A 19,490-nucleotide genomic window follows, 5' to 3' on the forward strand; every position below is an offset into this window, starting at 1 on the left:
CTGCTTTCTTTTTCATATGACAGCAGTTCTGTGAAGATAAGGAGAGCTGGAGTGTGAGTAGATGAGAGAAACTCCTTCCCTCTCCCAGCTGCTCCTCAGCCCTTCTCACTGCTTTCCCCAGGAGGTTAATAGCAATGACACTGTGTCCCAGTGCTGCTGCCTCCTGCTACAGCTCTAGCTGCCAGAGAATGGGAAGGAGCACTGGGGAAGGCTACAGGCTGCACTGCGGAGGAGCAACAGAAGGGCCTGGGAGCAGCTGGGTGAGGACAGGAGTGTGCTGAGGGAACACCGGGCCCTGCCCACAGGGACAGAGGCAGCAGGAACTAGAGCTCCCAGCACAGCAAGGTGTGCTGAAGGACATCTGTGCCTCCACAGCACACATTCCTCCTCAAGCTCCATCTGGGGCCTCTGCAGAATGGCAGAGAGCCATTTTTGTACAGCACGAGGAGCGGAGCAAGTGTGTCATGCAGCAGCAGCAACAATCCAGTCACTCGTTCTCGTCCCCTCGAACGAGAAAAGCCATTCAGGGAAGGACGCAGCATTAACCCTCTGCTTTTTCCTTTCCACCCTCTGAAGACTTAAGAGCAGAACACGCGGCCAGGGAGGCTGTGGAGGGGCTCTCCATGGAGGAGCGGGGCTGCGTGCAACCCAGGCGGGAGGCCTCCCAGGGCCACCGGGACGCCGCTTGGGGCGAGGGAGAAGCGGGCCCGGAGCCCTGAGGAGGGGGCAGAGGCGGGGCTGCGCGGGGCGACCGTTACACCACCGGCACGAGGCGGGGGGCGGCCCCGCGCGGGTGAGGGAGGAGGAGGAGGTGGAGGACGAGGACTGGGGGGGATGTGACGCCAGGCAGCGCGGGGCATTGTGGGAGCGCGCCGCCAGCCCGTCCAGCCGTTCCCGTTGGCCCCGCGGGCGGAGCGCAGGCAGCGGGAGCGGGGCCGCCGCCGCCGGGAGACATCTTGCTGCCGCCCGGAGCCGCGCTGTAAGTGGGCTCCGCCCGCCCTTCCCGGCGGCCGTTCCCGGGCTGTGCGGGGCGGGGGGGTACTGCGGGGAGAGGGGTCCCGGCTGCCGCCTCGCTGGGGGAAAGGCGGAGTGGAGGGAGCTGTCTGTTGTTGGGTTTTTTTTTGTCTCTGCCCGCTCCCAGCGTCATGGTGGCAGCGGGGTGTTGTTTGTACTGTGCGTGCGGCGCGGGGTTCGGGCACCGGGGTTGGAAGGAGGCCTGGGAGCGCCCGGCACCGGCCCGGCTGCTGCCCGCTGCCCGCCTTGCTCCTGGCCGGGGGCAGCGGGGCGTGCTGTCAGCGCGGGGTGAGGGGCCGTGGCACCGAAGTTACTGCCAGACGGAAACAGCTCCACGAAACAAAGCCCAATGGCGTGCTTAGAGCCATTGGCAAAGCTGTCCGAAGCATCCAGGAGTAGTGAAGATGAGCTTTCAGCTGGAAGCGGGGGGGCCTGGTTAAGGTAGAGCTGTCCGTCAGCTGGCGGGCAGGCTGCGGTGTGTCTGCCTGCAGGGCTGGGGTTGGGGGCCGGGGACAGGCAGGGTGCGAGGGGACACTGTGTCCTCCAGCAGCACCCAGGCGTGGGCAGGCCGACACGTTTGTGCCGGCAGGAGAGGCGGTAAGGGACCCTCTGCTTCTGTAACTCGTCCCTTTCGTAATCCTTGGGTTCCTGTGTATCTTCGGAAGTCAGTGGCAGCTGGCTGGGTGCTTGCATCTGGAGCAGGGCTGGAACCGGCTTCTTAGCGGTGGTGTAAGACGCGTTGCTTCATTGGTGTTGGTGGAAGGAGACGCTGCTGGGAGGTATCTGGAGGAGGCTTGGTGTTTCATTTCGTGACCACAGAAGCGAAGGAGCATCTTTCCCCCAGAACTAGGCGGGGTTGTGACTTAGCAACAGGTCCATGGGGAACTTTGTGGATCCTCTGTGTCCTCTAATCCTGAGAGTCGGCAGAAATAAATGAACTGAGGAGCAGGGAGGCAATTATTGAAAGCAGAACCTGGGTCCTTAAGCACAACAGGGAGCAGAAGGAATTAGGATTAAACATGACCATTAAAATTGCTGTGACAAACATGAATGCCATTGATTGATATATTTTGTATCAAGCAGCCCATAGGCAACTCCTTACTGTGTCTTCAGAAGTTGTCTGAAGGGAAGGAGTTGTACTGTGTTTTTCCCAGGTATTGGCTTCAAGTTGTTCTGATGCAGTGTTACGTTGTTTCTTACAGGTTGTTTTGCTGAGTTTTGTATCATAACCTTTCACATCAAGATTTTCTTAACCCGCTATGCTCCTAAAGAGTAACTTTGTTTTGTTACTGAGTGTTTGTTTGTTACAGAACTGAGGCTTACACTTCTGATCACAGTAAAACCAAATGTTGACTGTGCGTAACTGATAATTGATAGCCATAACTGATTCAGAAATCCATAGTTAAGAGTAGAATTTGGCTTAATGACGGTAAGATAGGAAGAGTGCTTAAGCACTGCTTATTTCGTAGATCAGCATTAACAGAAAGAAAAACCCACTACTGCAAACTCACAAGTTAGGGAGAAAGGAGCAGGAAAATGGAATTGATGCCACAGGAGAAAAAGGAGCCTCTAGAGAGAGCCTCCCTTGGGAGAAAGGATATTGACCCAGCAGCCAGTTCAGTGAGCATCAGGTTTTGTCAGCTCCTTGCTTCCTTGAGGTGGATTTGGGGGAAAAAAACATGCTAGATGCAGTATCTGTAGGAAAGTGCACTGAGGGGATGCACACAGAGAGGCTCGGGTGCCTTAGCTAGAAGAGAGGATGTATAGGATTCAGCTTGTAGTACTCGCTCCTAAAACAGTGATGCTCAAAGCACATCATTCATGGCCTCAGCAGTGGGCTGAGTTCTCGCACTCCCTTCCATCAGCAGTACAACATCTATATTTCATTTCTGAATTTTCCCTTGGAAGCATCCCATCCGCCTGAATTCTTTGTGTTTTTGCTGTTGTCCAAAATGTCAAGCAGCAAACAAGTTTTCAAAATGTTCTTTGAAACACGGTGGTTGTTTTTTTCCTGAATTCATAAAACAGTCTAGTGACTTGTATTGAATCCCGTACTTCCTACCTAATATACAGAAAGCAGCAGTGCAGAAATGGTCTTGTTTTCATGCTAGTACTCCCAACAGTGGTCAGTGAAGACAACTGTATTTACGTTTTCCTGATTATTGGTGGCAGGATGCCCAGCTAAAACTCTTGTCACGCTCCCATTACTGTTCATAGTGGAGGCTTGCACATTAAGGGGACATTTGTTTCAGGGTTTCGGTCCCATTGTGGGAGGAAGGAACTTCTGCCAGTTGAATGAAATTGTGTAATAGCATCCTCTTCTGCACACAGATTTGGTGAAAATGTTATTTCTCTTTTTACGTTACCATGATAGGAGTTTTAGTCTCCCCAACCTTCAGCAAAAAGAACATCAGTAGGGCACTCATCTATGAGGAATATTCTTTGGTTTTTAAGTGAAAATAAATTTATACTGCTACCTTTCCAGACGAGGAATGAAAGTAGTGCTGAAGCAGCTGGTTGGCAACCAGTTTCACTCCTCTCTTTCAGACCACAAAGAATTCCTTCTTTAATAAAGCACTTAAGCTAAAACTTGAAATCACTGTAGACCAAATGATTGCTGAGTTGCTCTTCTTGTGTTAATGTAGTACCTAGAAACCATGGTCACAGACTGAGACACTGTTGTCTTAGGCAAGCATTATTAAAGACCATTTTACACTGACTCTATAAGCAGTGCATTTTATAAATATGTCAAAGTAGGTTCTGATTAGCCAAGAACAGAGCAAATTAGTTGTCAAAGCAAATTCAAGTGCACCTTTTCAAAATGAGTTCAGTGAGCAGCTATTATTATGGCACATAAATAGATTTAAGATGGAGTGGCAGCTCTTACTTGCTAATCTTTTGAAACAATGAAAAGAAAATAGCATTGCTGTTAAGCTCTTGTGATACAAAAGCGAACTTTTCAGCTTAGTCTTTGTCCTGAGAAGAGGAGAAAAGGAATTGCTCAATCTTAGTATTTTTCCTATTGTAGTAATGGTCTCCTGCATTCCACTATACTTACAGATGTGATCCTGTAGATCTAAATGTATATAATTGCTGAGTGCAGTTAATGCACCAAGGTAAGCCCATGGTGAGAACAGCCCCTGTGTGACAGCAGTAGAACTCACAGTAATTTGTTAAGTCATTAAGAACCAGTACCTGAAAACTGTTAATATTGTTGGTCTTTTAATTATTACTACTGTTTGATAAAAGAGTCACATTCACTGAGCTAATGAAGTACTGGAATTTGAGCTGTTGGAAATTAGGTATCATTTTACTGGGATGTGTGGTCAAGTACTCCAGAACTACACGCTGTTAAACCTTTCAGAAGAGCAGATGCCTATGGTCACTTTAGGAAAGTGGTATTTAAAAGTCTGTTGCAGTGGAATATCTCAGTTCACACAGAAAACATTGGCCAACAGCCAATTTCAAACAGAGAAATATCAATTATGCTGATTTCATTGCTATACCTGATTATTATTTTGTTTTTTGGAATACGTATTTCTGGCTTGCAAAGACCAGACAGCAGGCCTTGTAGTTTGAATCTTTGCTGCAAGCGAATGTACCATCGTATTCTCATTTCTGTGAATTTTGGGTTGTTAGAAAGCAGGGTGAATCTTGCTGCAGTCCTTAAGAGCTTCTCAGAAGGCCAGGAATCAGGTGCTGTGTGCTGCAGCTAGGGCAATCTGTGGCCCAGCACAGCAGAGCCACTGAAAAATATAGCAATAAATTTTATTCAGGATCAAAGGTGGACTTCCCAGGTGGACTCCTCAGTGATATCCCTTGATTATCACAGTGATAATTTAGTGAACAGTCACTCTTAAACCGTATCAGTTTGTTGCCAGATTTTTGAAGACTCTGTGCATTTGACAAAGCTTCCCAGTAATTGTATTTTAAAATATGTGTATATGTACTTTGAAATACATTTGAAGTAATTCTCAGTAATTTCTTGCAAAGGCAAGAGAGAAGTAAGAAGAGGGGGGGGGGGGGGGGAAGATGGATTGTGATTTTCTTTCTCTTTTTATTCCTCTCCTGCCCAAATCCAGTCTGAACTATGGTAGGTGTGATAAAGTTCCCTTTGGTAAGCACTGCCTCCCTCATCTGCGGGCTTGCAGTGACTCAGCAGACAGCTCTGGTTCATTAACGTTGGCAGTGATCCAGAGTTTCTGGTGTTGCAAAGATAAACCATTAGAGAACATGTAAGGCACACAGTTTTCTTTGGATTTTGATCTGTTGCCATGCTCTTTTGCATTTAACTTCATAAATTTCTTTGTGTCTGTTGCAAGTGAAATCTCTTTTCCCTCCATGCTTTTTGCCATATAGAGAACTAGAACTAGAGAAGACACTGGGAGCTCCTTGGGCTACCCATCCCTTTCTCAAAGGCAGGACAAGCAGGTTCTGTACAGTAAAGTATCCTGAATCCATAATTAAACCCCAAGAAGTCCTGTTCCAGGCTTTCTTTGCCCCTTCTGAATGAAGTGATTGGCAAAATGAAAAGTGGTACTTAAAACTTAACTGGAACTTCCCTCCCTCCACCCCCAACACGTACATTAATTTGCTGCATGCTGTAAGAATGGGATCCTTGAGACAGGAAGCTCTGAAATTCACTTTATCACATTTTACTTGTATTATTAAAAGTTGCAGAAGTGCTTGCTTTGTTCAACATTCAAGACCCCACATTTCTGGTTTAGACAAGTTTTCCCTCATAAATAAGAGAAATGTGACAGGCACTACAAAATAAAGGGGGAAATGAACCTCTGGACTTTGCAGAAGTGGTAAAGTAAAGCTTATGTAAGAATGTATCCTTTTATATACAGTGGTGTGAGATAATTCCAGATGACGGAAGGTTTGAAGTTCAGTAGAAAACAGTACGTTAAAGGGAAGAGCACCTCCTGAGTGCCAAATCAAAGATGCTGCAGAGGAGCAGCAAAGCGTGTACTGCTCAGGCCTGGTAAGGGAGGATGGTTGAGCATGGCTGCAACAATGGGCAGTGTGTCAACAACAAAGTTAGCATTGCTTTGGATATGTGGTATGTGGCCAGAGACAGTGATATGCAGTACCCATTTGTTTCTGCATGTGGAGGAACCATTTCCCTTACTTCACTATGAACAGTTGCTTTCTTGGAACTAAAGATGAAAGAACAGCGCTCTTTATCTCTTTCTGTTGCCAGCTACAGCGTGGCCATCCATGTATGTCTTCCATTTGAGTCTTTAGATCGGTGAGCTGTATTTACTCCACATTCTTCAAAGCTTCTTTGGTAATAGTTCTGTATTGCCACATATTTCACTCATGCTTTGATCCAAATGTTGTAGCAGATCATGGCTTTCCCAAAGGGAAAAAAAGAAACAGTCAGGAAACAAGAACTTCCATATTCCCTTCCAGCTGTTCTGACCATCCCATAAATTCAGTGAAGTGGATTTCATAGATCATGACCACAGCTATCTGCAGAGGGGTGTTGTGAGAGCTCAGATCTGCGTTGCTCACGAAGAAGACTTGATGCAACAAGGTGTTCCATGGGCTCTCTTCCCCCTTCCCTTCGACTGCATTGCCCATTATGGGGGAGAGGGGTTGGACTTAGAACTTTTGCAGGGGATTTCAAGGTTGTTTACTTCCCTTTTCTACTCTACTGTTATCTTCCTTTTACATGGAATGAGCAACTTCGTATCCTGGTCTTGTGGAAAAATGCAGTCCAGAATGAATACAGTCCCTTTTAAACAGCTCTCCTGGATTCAATTGTTTCTTCCTTTTCCTTTTGGTGGAATTGCAGGTAGACTGCTTAATTACTCCCATCCCAATTATTAGACTCAAACCAGTTAGAAGGTAAGATCTGTAATTAACACAGGGTATTCAGTTTCAGCTTTTGGTTCCCCAAACTATCCTGTTCTGCATCAGTATCCTTGCTACAGCTGTGGAAAGTAATTTGATTTTCACAGAGAATTACCTGTTTTTAGAAGTGTTGTATATTACAAAATGCACCTTATTGTGACAGTGAAAATCCAATTTTTGTCTTATAGAGACACTTCATTATTAAATGCTTAACTTAGCGTTCAGTGTGTGATATGGAAATTACTAAGATTTCCCTGTATCAATAAAGAACCTGATTTTTTGCCATTAATGAAGTTTGCAAGCTATTTGAGATTATCACGAGTTGCTATTGTATATATACTAGAGGAAAGCAATTAAAGTATATCTGAATGTGACTTGTATTTTGGCTTGCATGGCGTTTAAAAGGAGAGCCGTGAACATTTAGGCAAGCAGTTAATACAGTTTTACCATTTAAGAGTTGCAGGTTTTCCATGGAAAAAAATCTGGTTTTTGTCATTCGCCAATCAGTTCCATAACAAAGGGATTATGGGGGAAGCTAAAAGCACAGATATTTCTCATGCCCGCTTTTCCTAGTGCTCAAATTCAGAGAACTTCTTAATATCTGTGAGATTAAACATCTGTAGCAGTGATGACAGTGGAATACAGACTGAGAATATTTGCAGGCAGAAAGCCCGTAGCCAACTGGAAGCCACACCCTGCCATCCTCCTAACAGTGACAGAGCTCGGATGGAAAACTGTAGCTAAATTGGAGGGTTTTAAAATCAGTCGTGACTTTCATTTTCTCAAGGGAAGAAAATGGGCGTTTGTCGTCTTCAGAGCAGCTGCGGAGCTGAGCTCACAGCGGAGGAAAGGGGAAGCAGCGCTGCCAGTGGCTCCCCCGTCCCAATTCCTGGCTGATTGTTGACATTGCTCTCATAAATGTGCTCTGACTTTCGTCTGGCTGAAAAAAAATGGGATTGTTTTCTTTACCTGGAACAATCAATAAGCCAGCTGACGTTCTTTCACTGAACGAGTTTTGCACTTGCAGAACCTTTAATGAGCAGAGTATGGAAGTGGAAAGGGAAAGGAATAGTTGATTTTTGAATTTCTTTAGTTATCTTGAGTGGTCTTCATGTGATAGTTACATAGTGCGTATCTCAGTGACTCACTGAGGTTTAAAAGACTTCGGGACACGTTGGTGCAGATCAGAAGCTAGAGCAGAAGTTGCACAAGCAGAGTTGGTGAACCTGTTTGGCCTAATCTGAGCTCGCAGTGGAATCAGATGTTAACAAATACAGTCAATTTCATAGGAGAGGAGAGAATTCAGTATAAACATGAGAGAAAAATAAAAGGGAAACAGAGAACTGGTATCATGGGAAAGGAGGCTTGAAGAGCTTCTGTTGAGTATATAATCACACTAATGACTTTGCATTCTCCTCAGGTAGGGTTTAGACACATAGAAAAGAGCTAGGATGTACCACTGATGCATTCCTCTGGTTTCCCTGGAGTTTGGACATGCTTGAGGGAGGGAGGGGAACGTTTGGACAGTCTCCTTCCCCTTGAGTTAATTTTAAAACCCAGTGCATGACACTGAAAGTCTGCAAACTCTCCACCTCTTTGGATTTGCCAGCTTGTATTTACAGCCTAAGCAGAAATCAAAGAGGAGGAAAAAAAAATACTTGACAGCTGAATCAGCAGCAGGCTTCTTCACCAAGATAAACGGAGATACAGTTGTCAGATGGCTGCTGGATGTTTAGACCGCTGTTATGTTATGGGAAGGCTGAAGGCTGCACTGCTACAATGCGCCATCTAGGAATGTGATGGGCTTCAGCGTGAGGAGAGCTGGCTGCTGGTGGCTTCAAATTGCAAAGGGTTCATTTCATGCCTTTTTGAAAGACACAGTGAGTGTGCAGGAGATGTAGTTTACCCTGCTTAGGTCTGTGTTCTGTAAATTCATTCACACTTGACAATCCAGTTTTTTTTAAGGAAGATTAATAAAATGTACAAAAGCTTTAGTGAATACATTTTCCTGGTTGGGAACATAGTTACTCATGAGTGTAACAGTTGTTCGTGTGTCAAATCAACAGTTCTTTCAGAAGGGCAGAAAGCAGCCTCTGCTTTTATGCTGAAATTCTGTTTTACACATTAGGTAGTTACCACGCTTGACTCCTTTAATGGTGCCAGTTTTGACATGTCAGGAATTCCAGATAAGTAATTCCAAAGCAGATTTATGTGAAATTACTTCCCTGATTACCACTTGAAATTAATTAGATGTTGTACTCCTTATTGATAACAGTTTCTCTTTTTTTTTCCCCCCCCCTAATATACAGAGTGCTGTTCCAGACCCAACACAGACAAAATGTCCAGCAGGGGAGGGAAGAAGAAGTCAACCAAGACTTCACGCTCTGCAAAAGCTGGGGTCATATTCCCTGTTGGAAGAATGCTACGTTATATCAAGAAAGGCCACCCGAAGTACAGAATTGGTGTTGGTGCTCCAGTGTACATGGCTGCTGTACTGGAATATCTGACTGGTAGGTTTTGCAGAACAACATGATACGGCGACAGTGAAAGAAATAATACAAACTGAATTTGCACAGTATGCTAATGGAAAAGCATAAAAAGATCCTTTGATTTATAGAAGACTTTTCAATAAGTAAGTTATGGCTTAAGTAAATGCTGCTGTTGACACATCTGAGCCAGAAGTAAGATACAGCCACCCCCACTCTTACCTCAGAGCTTGGATACTTTTTCTGCACTCCTGTATTAGATTTGCTTTGACTCCTTTGATATAGGCAGTCAGAGGGATTCTTACTAACATCAGTGAGTATGAACTGGATCTCGTGTCTCAGAGCAGTAGTTCTTTTTGCAGTGCATTTGTTTATTTGGATGTTCTGGTTGCAGCAGATGCAAGTGTTTCAGGGAACAGCAATCTTTAAGCTGTAATCCTGAGCTGATTCTCTGAGGAAGAAATGAAGTTCGTTTTTTCCTTTAATTTGAGGACAGAGTAGCAAAGCACGTGGTTTAACAAGTGATCTGACTGATAACTATGATTATACACATTTAAGACCATTTTAGATACAACACATAATAGATATTGACAAGGAAGTACAGAAATAGGCTGATCTATTTTTTTCTATAAACCTTCCACCCCAAAAAATGAAGATTGGTAACAGAGAATAATTAAGTGCTTAACTTCTGTGAGATATTTGTGTTACATGACTGCATTTTCTGAGCCATTAAACTTTTTTTTTCGTTTGTTCACATTCACAGTTTTCCCTATTTGAACCTTTTCTTTAAAAGAATACTTTTAAACTTCATAGATGGCCTTAAAAAATTAACGTTTCCTTCAGCTAGGTTCCTGCTCAGTAATAACAACTCAAATAAAATGCTTCTTAGACTGAATGGGGCTTTGAATGCTGCCCTTTGCAAGGAACAGAACAATACAGGTGAGCTCAAGATTCTGCTAATGAGCAGCATGTGTTGTTGACTCACTGACTTAAAGGTTTTGTGAGGTAGTGACAGTTTAGGCAGCAGAGAATAGGCTTGGGAAATAAAAATGTTTCTTTAACTAATGTGCATCCATGGATACTATCTTTTTTTAAAAATAAATAATTGCACACATTGCTACTTAAAGAAATAGTAAAAGAGGTGGCAAGGGGAGAAGGATGAAGGAGAGCTTAGGAGGAAAAGTATCTTCTTCTCCCTCAGAATATTGGTAAGGTGTTTGGTTTTTTCCCCCCTCTGAAGGTTAGTCCTCATGACATGTATTTCAAGATTATCTTTCATTCTTATGAAGATAGATGTATCTCAAAAACAAAGATACTCTTTTTCTTCCCTTACTTAATTTCATGTTTTATGACTGTTTCAGTCTGATGAATTTTTCCCCACTTTTCTTTAAGTTTTTTGCACTCTATGTAGCACAGTTTTTTAATAATTGACTAATATATTTTTTGAACTTCAAGTAACACGTTTTCAGTATGATTCAGAAACACTGCCTTGAAATGGGAAGCATAGGGATTTTTGTTCTGTGGTTTTAGTGTTTTTTTAACCTGTTGGTAGTTATTACTTTACAAAAATAGAAATCTTGATTTCTTTCTTGAGGTTCTTAGAGGTGCACGCAGCAGCACCTGATCTGAGACTAAATGAAGGAGTTGGAGCCATTTAAAAATAAAAGCAGGATCATGACATAATAGAAATAGTACCATGATAATAAACTGGCTAAGTCAGAAAGCATCTGGGAAGGAGAGCAGAAGTGTGAAATATCAAACACAGTTACAGGAAAGAAAATCTTTAGAAAAAACTGAGGGGTGAATGGCAGAAATGTGACCTAATGGGAAGGAACCTGCAAAGGTTTGAAAACTAGTTCATGTGTGTGCAGAATGTGACTTCAGTCCTTTAGAAGATGAGGTGCTAAATTTTGCTGGCCTTTGTGAAAGTTTAACTCTGGATGTAAATCTGAAATTAGGCCATAACATGATCAGATCTGGGATTTTTGATTTAGCTTGGGATTTGAACTTCCATAATGCTTCCAGCTGTTCAGCCTTGCAATTCTGTTTTGGATCAGTCTGTAGTTACAACTTTATCTGCTTTTTACTTTGGAGGTAACTGTCTGTTACTATATCTGTGCTGCTGCTCGTCAAAAAGTGAAAACACCCATTCTGTAACTTCTTCTAGCATGTGCCCATTGGTAATTTAAGCTCTTCTTCGGTCTGTGCTCAACAAAGTGCTTTTCAAACTACATTTGTGTTCTTCCCATGCTTTTGCATTAGCTTGTGTATGTGCTCTGTAGCTCCAAGAGCAGGAACATATGCAGTTTTAGCACACAGATTAGTCTAGCTGCTTCAGTTGCTGTGAACTAAAAGCTGTGTGTATTTGCTGTGCTGCTTTTCATTCTCTTGGCTTCTGATGGCTGCTTCTTCAAGAGCTGGCTAACAAACGTTTTCTCTGTGCTCTATGTCATAGTGACTCTAAAAATAATAATAAAAGAACTGTAGTATTAGCAGCTACGAAAGTGATTTTCCTTTTCTCACATTTCAACCTATTTAAGTATTAGCAAGTTGCACAGAGTTTTCTTCTCTTACTTACTACAATTTGTTACCTATAACAAATACAAAATAATTATTCCAACAGCACACCAAGTGTTTGTAATTGGCTTTCTATAAGCATATCACCTGCTTATTCTTTCCTGCTTTTTATCTATGGGAATGATATGCATCATCAACTGTAAATAGCATGCAAGTGTGTGTGTGTTTGAGGGTGAATGTGCAGAAGATATCATTGTGTTTTACCAATAACAGAGCAAGTGGGTATACTTTCTTCACTCTGGAGGAATAGTGTGGCTGATGAAGAACTATAATTTATAGTTCTTATTTCTCTTGATTAATTTCTGCTTATGCTGCAGAACTAATTTTAAGCATTATTAACTAGTTCAAGCTGTCAAGAAGTTCAGTGCTACTAATTCCTTCTGTCACCTTTGCTTATTGTGGCTCTTTCGTTACAATAGTTTTGCTTATTTTTCTCCACATATATGTATTTGGGAAAGCTACACTCCTTATTTTGTCTGCAACATGGTGCATCAGTATCAGTTTGTATCAAATAAAATACAGAGTCGGGCAAGAAGGGGGCTGCTGGCTTTGGCTGGGGCACTGCAGGCACTCAGATGGCTTTGTATGGCTTGTATTCGGCCAGACTGGTCCAGCTGTATTTGTAAACAGCTATTGTCTCTTCTGATCTACAGCTTAGGTGGGTTGCAATATGATCCTTTGGTTACAATGTTTGCCCTTGGAAAAAATTATATATATAAAAAATATATAATGTATTATATATATATAAATCTCCTGGGCACATTTAGAGGCAGCAAGAACCAGGCCTGCAAGCAATTGCTGTTCCCCCAGCCCTCATCATCTTCTCTATGCTGTAAACAATTTTCAATTGCTAAAATGTCATAGCAAATGAGGAAAATGGGAAGTTTATAGAACAGCAGGAGAACAGGAATACGGAAGAAATAAGACTTTGATTTATATTTGTTCTGTACTTACTGAAGTAAGGTGGGGAAAAAAATGTCTGTTTTCTCCATTAGGGTGTTTTTTTTCCCCAGTGAGATTTTATTGCCCATTGTGTGCTGCGGATCATGTATTTTGTTAAAATGTAAAATAAGCACCTCTTCAATCCTAGGGTTAGAATTGCACCTGAGGCATTCTGGTGCTCACCTTAGCTTTTGTTTTCAGGCTTTCTGATGTCACCAGAATCCCTTAATGGAGGTTCATGTGCCGGAATTCAGTTCGTTGCATTTTCATCTTGATTAATTTTCGATGTGGAAAACTTTCTAAAGCCAGCTGCTGATTGGCTGCAGAAGAGAAGTCCTTCCTGAAGGCACTACGTTTAACTACTCGCTTCAGATGCTCGCTTTCCAAAGTGCAAGCTGATCAACTTGAACTGCTGTTCACCTCTCGTGTTCTGCTTGCTGCTGAAAAATTTTACAGGGTTGCAGAGGAAAACAATGATTTGCCCTGTTTGTTGAAGCAGAAGTACTGCTGAGCTTCCTCTTTGAGGCAGAGGGGTAGCTCAGAAGTCCACAATAAAAAAGCATTAGGTTAATAGCACACTGAAGTTCCAGGCATTCTGAGACTGCCATAAATAATGATCCTCAGGGAGTAATGAAATTTAAGAAGAGAATTAATTGACAGTATCTTTTTGATACAGTTGAGACGTATTCACTACCAAGATACATTCCTTCTATTTAAGCAGACAACTTCAGAAACACTAATCCCTATTACAGTGTTATGCCCCAAACTGTGTCCCAGAAGAGGTTTAAAGTAAATTAAGGGGCTTGTAGGACCCATGCCTTTTTTTAAGCAAGCATGAAACTACTTCTTCAGCTCTGGTGTGCTTTTAAAATGGATTAATACCAGGCCTAAAACAAGCCAGAGTTGTTTATGCAGTAGCCTTGCAGGCAGTGGCCTTTAAAATATATCATCCTAGCAAAGCTCTTTTGTAACGTTCTTCTTTTACATAAGGCTTCAGTCGTTTCCTTAACAGAAGTGAGACTGTCACAGCTTAAAATTGCTGTACAGAAGAAGTGGCAATAGATTTAAAACTTCACGTTGTTATAGATTGAGCGGCTAACATTCTTTCTGAATTAATATACTAAATAATAAATTAATGCATGGATCAGTCTGCCTCAAATGTATGTAAATGAAGAGCTTGCTTTCGTTGATAAGTCCTTCCCTGGCTCCATCCCTGCAAACCCGTAAGCGTGTGCCTGCCTTGACTTGTAGTCCCACGAACTTCAGTGGCTCTCCTGGTTACAAAAGCTAGGCTCACACAAAGCAACTTGTCAGGTCAGGGTTCTGCTGGGTTCTGCAAGCCATGCAGATCAGATTTGGTGGAAAAACAATAAAAGCGAAAGCATTTTCACGTAATAAATGCCCTCACAATGTGTACTCATTAGTCAACATAGATTCCTGTTTCAGAGGGGTGCGTTTATATCAAAATTTGCGTTGCATTTTGTGTCATTCTGAGATGATGTACCAATTGGTACGTCAGGGTTGCTGGTGCTTATTTGTTTTTTGTTTTTACATCTTGATTACCAAATTATTTTCTCCTATTGATAACTGCTAAATTCAAGCTGTATTTTAATACTCTTAATATAGAAATATGTATTTTCTCTGTATTCTAGCAACGTTCCATCCCTGCTTGTCTAATTTACAAGTAAGCAGCAACTTCTATTATAAGTTACTGTTCAGTTTAGTAGTGTTGAAAGTATGGCTTAAAGGTCAATGACTATAAAGGGGAACAGTATTTCAGTAATTCTGTGCTAGACTGAAGGGCACAGTAACAGAAGCTCTGTGTGAGGGCTGTTATTTCTCATCTAGTATTAAGTTCATAACATGTAATTTTAAGGCTGTGCTTCATCACTGACAATCTTAAGCAGTTTCAACATTTGTTGGACTCTTCTTTTTTCTAAGAAGCATGTATTGTTTAGGTGAAAATAGCTTGGGTTAAATCCTGTCCCTATTGGACAGGAGAGCTGCTAGCATGATTGGTCATTCCTCCAGGCCTTACTGCTCTCACATAATATCCCAATTATTCCTGCCTTGTAGAACATTTGAAAGAACACAGGGTATCACTGGGGTAAGTTAGCAGTAATGACACACACTGGAAATATCAAGCATGGTATTTTTAACACTTCAGACGTTACAGCCCATGCGTGTAAATGCTTTCATTACTTCAAATTATCAAATATTTTATTCTGTCCTCAGGATGAGGGCTGCATTTATACTGTGTGCTTAAATGTCCATGGCCTGTAATAATGTTTCAATTGCAAGCAGGCCTGGTCTGCAGAGCTGGAATTTGTATGGGGGTTTTCCAGCAATTTGAAGAGATCCTGGCTCTGTGCTGCCAAAACAAGTTTTCCACAATGTGTAGCGACAGACTTCTATGAATTTTGATGGAGAGTTTAAAGGAGTAATATTAATTCTCACTTTAATATGTCAGAGCTGTGCTTTGGGGTGTTTTTTTATGACATCATGGATAAAAGCAGTTTCTTTCCTCACATTTTGTCTCGCACCAAGGGGAAAAAAAGCATTCTAACAGTACTTTCTTTTATTCCATAAGGATTGCTTAAGAACGCTTGAATTCTGGTTCTACAGTGTGTTTGCATTGGGTCTTCAGTCATCTTTTCCACTCTACATTTATTCCTAATTTTCTTTCAAGGATGAAATTCCATGTAGATTGTAAGGTGCAGCAGGATGAAATGCTTCATCCTCAATGTAAACTTCACTGGGGACGTGCAGTGAAAGGAAATAGTTTTAATGTAAATAGGCAGTACTTTTCCTCCATTATAAAAATCTGTGTTGTAGTGACACTTGTTGTTGCAAGACGTTATGGATTCTAAAAATTTGAGAAGCTTCAGAAAACTGCTTTACACATCCACAGAAATAAAATCCATTGGGAGGCTAAATGTAAAGATGACGTTTCTAACTTCAGCAGCCCCTAAGTTGGAAATGGCTGGAATTGGAGGGAGTATTCTGGAAAAACAGCATTTTAAATAGAAGGAAGAGTATTTCAGGCAGTAGCCCTCTGGAGCATCTGTTGTTGGGCACTGGTTGGAGACAGGATAGCAGGTAAGATGTGGTTTTTGCTCTGATTAAATTGTAGCTCTTCTTTAAATTGGACTTCTGCTGAATACCCAAAATAATAGAACTTTTTGCAAGGTGTGTTCTCCAGGCATAGATTTAAAACAAACAAACAAACAGTGTTGAATATGCTATTAGTCTCTCTGTAACTGCTTCTGTAATGTAGTAGGGAAAATATTTGTAAATGTTTTTACACTAATGTTTTTTTTAGAAGAAAAATATCTACAAATGTATTTGTATATATAATGTATTTGTAAATATTTTTCTTCTAAACAGTAACTATTGTGTTTGTCTACTGACACCTGTATTTATTATGGCTTTCATTGCCATCTTAATGCTAAACAAGACTTGGAGTTGTGGAAAGACTTAGACTTAGACAGCTATGTCCTCTTTCTACCCAGGGTTGGGTGTCAATTCACTACGCTCCAATATTTCAATACAAAGTCACCTCCTCATTTTCTTTGGTTAATAACATTATTAAGGTTTCCTGAGTTTCAGTAGATGATTGGCGTCTGCCACTTGGACTTCTTTAATGTTTGGAAATGCAAGTTCCTAACGTGCCTACAAAGGTCAAAGACTAAGCTAGGACCGAGTTTGAGGACATCAGCAGCCTCCTGCATTCTGTAACAGCCAGACCTAAGCAAGCACACATGCTGCACTTGATCAAGTAACGTCTGGCAGCAGTTAAATTAATCATGTCGGAGTGTATTTTAAAGCATATGTAAACTGTTAGGAGTAAGAGTAAAGTGTAAACTGCTGGGTAGGGGAAGCTCCGCTGGAATAGTGGAGGAGAAATAGGTTATCACTTTTGAGATTAGTATTCATAGTGTGAGTGTTGTAATAAATAACATTTCAGATTTAAGTTCCTTTTCAAGTGTCACCAAAAAGTGAACTGGTATACATTTTATCAATCAACATTTAATCAGGAATTTTTAAAAAAGTATGTTAAATAGCATTGCATCTCCTACAAGGGAAAACGGGCAAAAAGTTTCATATAAAGTGTGGAAATGAAAAAAGAGCTGAAGAGTGGTGTGAGTCAGATAAGAAGGCACTAAGTGGAAGTGGCTTTTGTGGCCCAAACTTGAATTTTGTGTAAATAGCAGTCTGTCATCTGCCTCACAGAAACACAAAACTTACAGTGACTTGGCAGAGTTCACAGTTTCTCCTTTGAGGGGCCTAGTTTTGATACAGCTCAGAGACTGAAGGTTTTTTATTGCATCCTAAGAGAATGATTGCCCTGCTGAGAGTTGAGGTTTCACCAAAGCTTGTTCATAGCAGTAAAATATCTTGAATTGATTTTCACTGCATCGAATTTCCATGACTTTGAACCAGGGCTGAGAACTGTTTTACTGGAATGCATAAGAGGGAAAGTGTTGTTAAAGGATTGTGCCTCCACTGTTGGGACTGTGGATTCCGGGGGGATTGGGTGGAATACGCAGAGAGAAGAATGCAGGAAGCTCTTAACAGTCTTTGTTGATTGGGGTTGATTGGGTTAAAACCTTCCGGAATCATGCAAAATGATTCTGAAGTCAATAAAATGCTGATGGAAGGTTGATTAATTTAAAGTACAATGAACAGACTCCTTGTCATATAGCTGGCTCTGTAGCCAACACACATTTTCTCAATGGAATTGTGTCAGCATTCATTTTTCTTTCATTTCTGGATATTGTTCTCAATTTTTTTCTTTTGTGAGGAGAGGCTTCAAAACTTTTTTTTTTTGGAAAATAGTTCCTTGCTGGAGCTCCAGCGTTCAGAAGTTGGCTTTATGTCAGCGCATCACCTGTTAGTTGTTAAGAGTTTAATTTTCAAAGCTATGATTTCATCTCCCTGAAGAGAAGGCAGACAAAGGGATTCAATGCAACAGCGGATTTTTAGCTTGAGACATAAACAACAAAAAAGAAAAACCAAAACATTTTTGGGATGAACTCAGAGCGGATTAAATTGAGTATTTACATTGAGAAAGTATGACAGCCTGAATGCATTCTAAGCTAGAGGCTTTGTCATTTAAGCTTTAGAGGAGTTTTAGTCAATAATGACCGGTAATACTTTGTTAGGGTAAATGAACTGGTGCATTGCGTAGGAGTGGGAGAAACATGCATTTAATTTTGTTTCTGTTCAGGTCTATAGTTACTACTGTGCCTGACTTGATTAGGTCCAATAGTAAACTGTTTTATTTTAACCTCAGTGTTGAGTTCTTGTTTCAAAATTTGCAAGCGTTATGAAATACTCAAGGGGTGCTCAAGGAGCAGCAGTATCACTATGAAATAAATGCAAATAATGGAACTGGGAACTTTGTAGGATGTCCAAGAGATGATCAGAGCAGAGAGGTCTCTGCAAGTGAAGGATGAGGAACTTGCTCTGGAAACTTGCTCCAGGATGAGGTTTCTGTAGAGACTTCTAATAATTTTTGATAATGTTTGAGTAGGAAATGCCTTGAGAACAGCTTTTCCTGTGGTCTTATCTCAGGCTTAAGTACAAAGATATACAACCTGTTTTCTTTTCTCCTTTTAAAATGTTTAACTGAACTTTAGAAACCTCGGGGGGGGGGGGGGAACCCATGGTGCTTTTGTTTGAGTGCTGAGAACAGGCTTAGACCAGTTTTCATTACCAATATCCATTTGCCTAGTTCCAAACGTTGCAAATGGATTTTTTTTCACTTGGTATAAATGAGAATTAAATTGAAGTTAAGAAAAATTTCCCAACTTAAGCCTTTCTTCCCACTTGAAGCACTCGCTTGAAATTGTGTATTTTGAATCAAACCAATGTGTTCATGCTGTAGTCTGACTGCTAACGCATCGATTGCTACAGGAAAGTAGTTCATATGTCAATATATCACACGCAGGCATGACACTCCTATTTAGTTTTTTCTTTCCTAATTATTTGCTTTCTGCCACTTTTTACTGGATTTTTTTAACATTTGCAAGTAAAGTAATGTGTGTTGTTCTGCTTTTTTCGTGGTTTGGAATGCATTTAAAAGCACAGAAAAAGTCTGTATAAGTTTATAAGCCAACTATAAGGAGCATCCCTTCCTAGTAACCTAAATTTCAATATACAAAAATTGAAGAATGATACCTTTGAAAGCTTGTATATTTCAGTCATGTTTTTAAAAAAATACATTAAAAAAAACTCCTATCAAGTAAGTCTCATAGTTGCCTTTCACCTGAGTGGTGGCTGTGTAATTATTCTCTAGGGTGGAAATACCTTGAGAGAATATATGACAGGAGTGGAACAGACACTATGCAACCTATGTGCATCCTTTGTGTGAGCCCTCATTTATGTGAAGTGATCTTGCTTTGTTTTTCTGGCTGGATATATGTGCCTAGAGAGTCCTGATACGGAAGCTCTTCAGACTTGATTTATTTTGCCTCAGCCAAAGCGAAGCTTTACGTCTTGCTTTTGTTGAATTGCATGCATATTCTTGGATATCCATTTGGTGAGAGTTCTCGTAGATGATCAATATTTATGTACTTGTTCATGTATTCAGGCAGACTTAGATTG

The 19,490-nt window shown here is 41.3% G+C and overlaps 1 protein-coding gene across 4 annotated transcripts in view; it reads left to right on the plus strand.

The window, feature by feature from the left end:
• LOC110405165 (core histone macro-H2A.1) overlaps window positions 794-19,490 on the plus strand; it is a 45,347-nt gene continuing 26,650 nt past the window's right edge. For 3 of the 4 annotated variants that reach the window (XM_021410207.1, XM_021410206.1, XM_021410209.1), the window contains exons 1-2: window positions 794-979; window positions 9,186-9,386. In XM_021410207.1, coding sequence (XP_021265882.1) covers window positions 9,215-9,386 — 172 coding nt within the window. In that variant the 5' untranslated portion in view covers window positions 794-979; window positions 9,186-9,214. The remainder of the gene's footprint in view (window positions 980-9,185; window positions 9,387-19,490) is intronic. The other variant, XM_021410205.1, reaches the window with a different exon arrangement.

The sequence above is a fragment of the Numida meleagris genome, chromosome 12 (genome assembly GCF_002078875.1).
Source record: "Numida meleagris isolate 19003 breed g44 Domestic line chromosome 12, NumMel1.0, whole genome shotgun sequence".
Classification (NCBI taxonomy): domain Eukaryota; kingdom Metazoa; phylum Chordata; class Aves; order Galliformes; family Numididae; genus Numida; species Numida meleagris.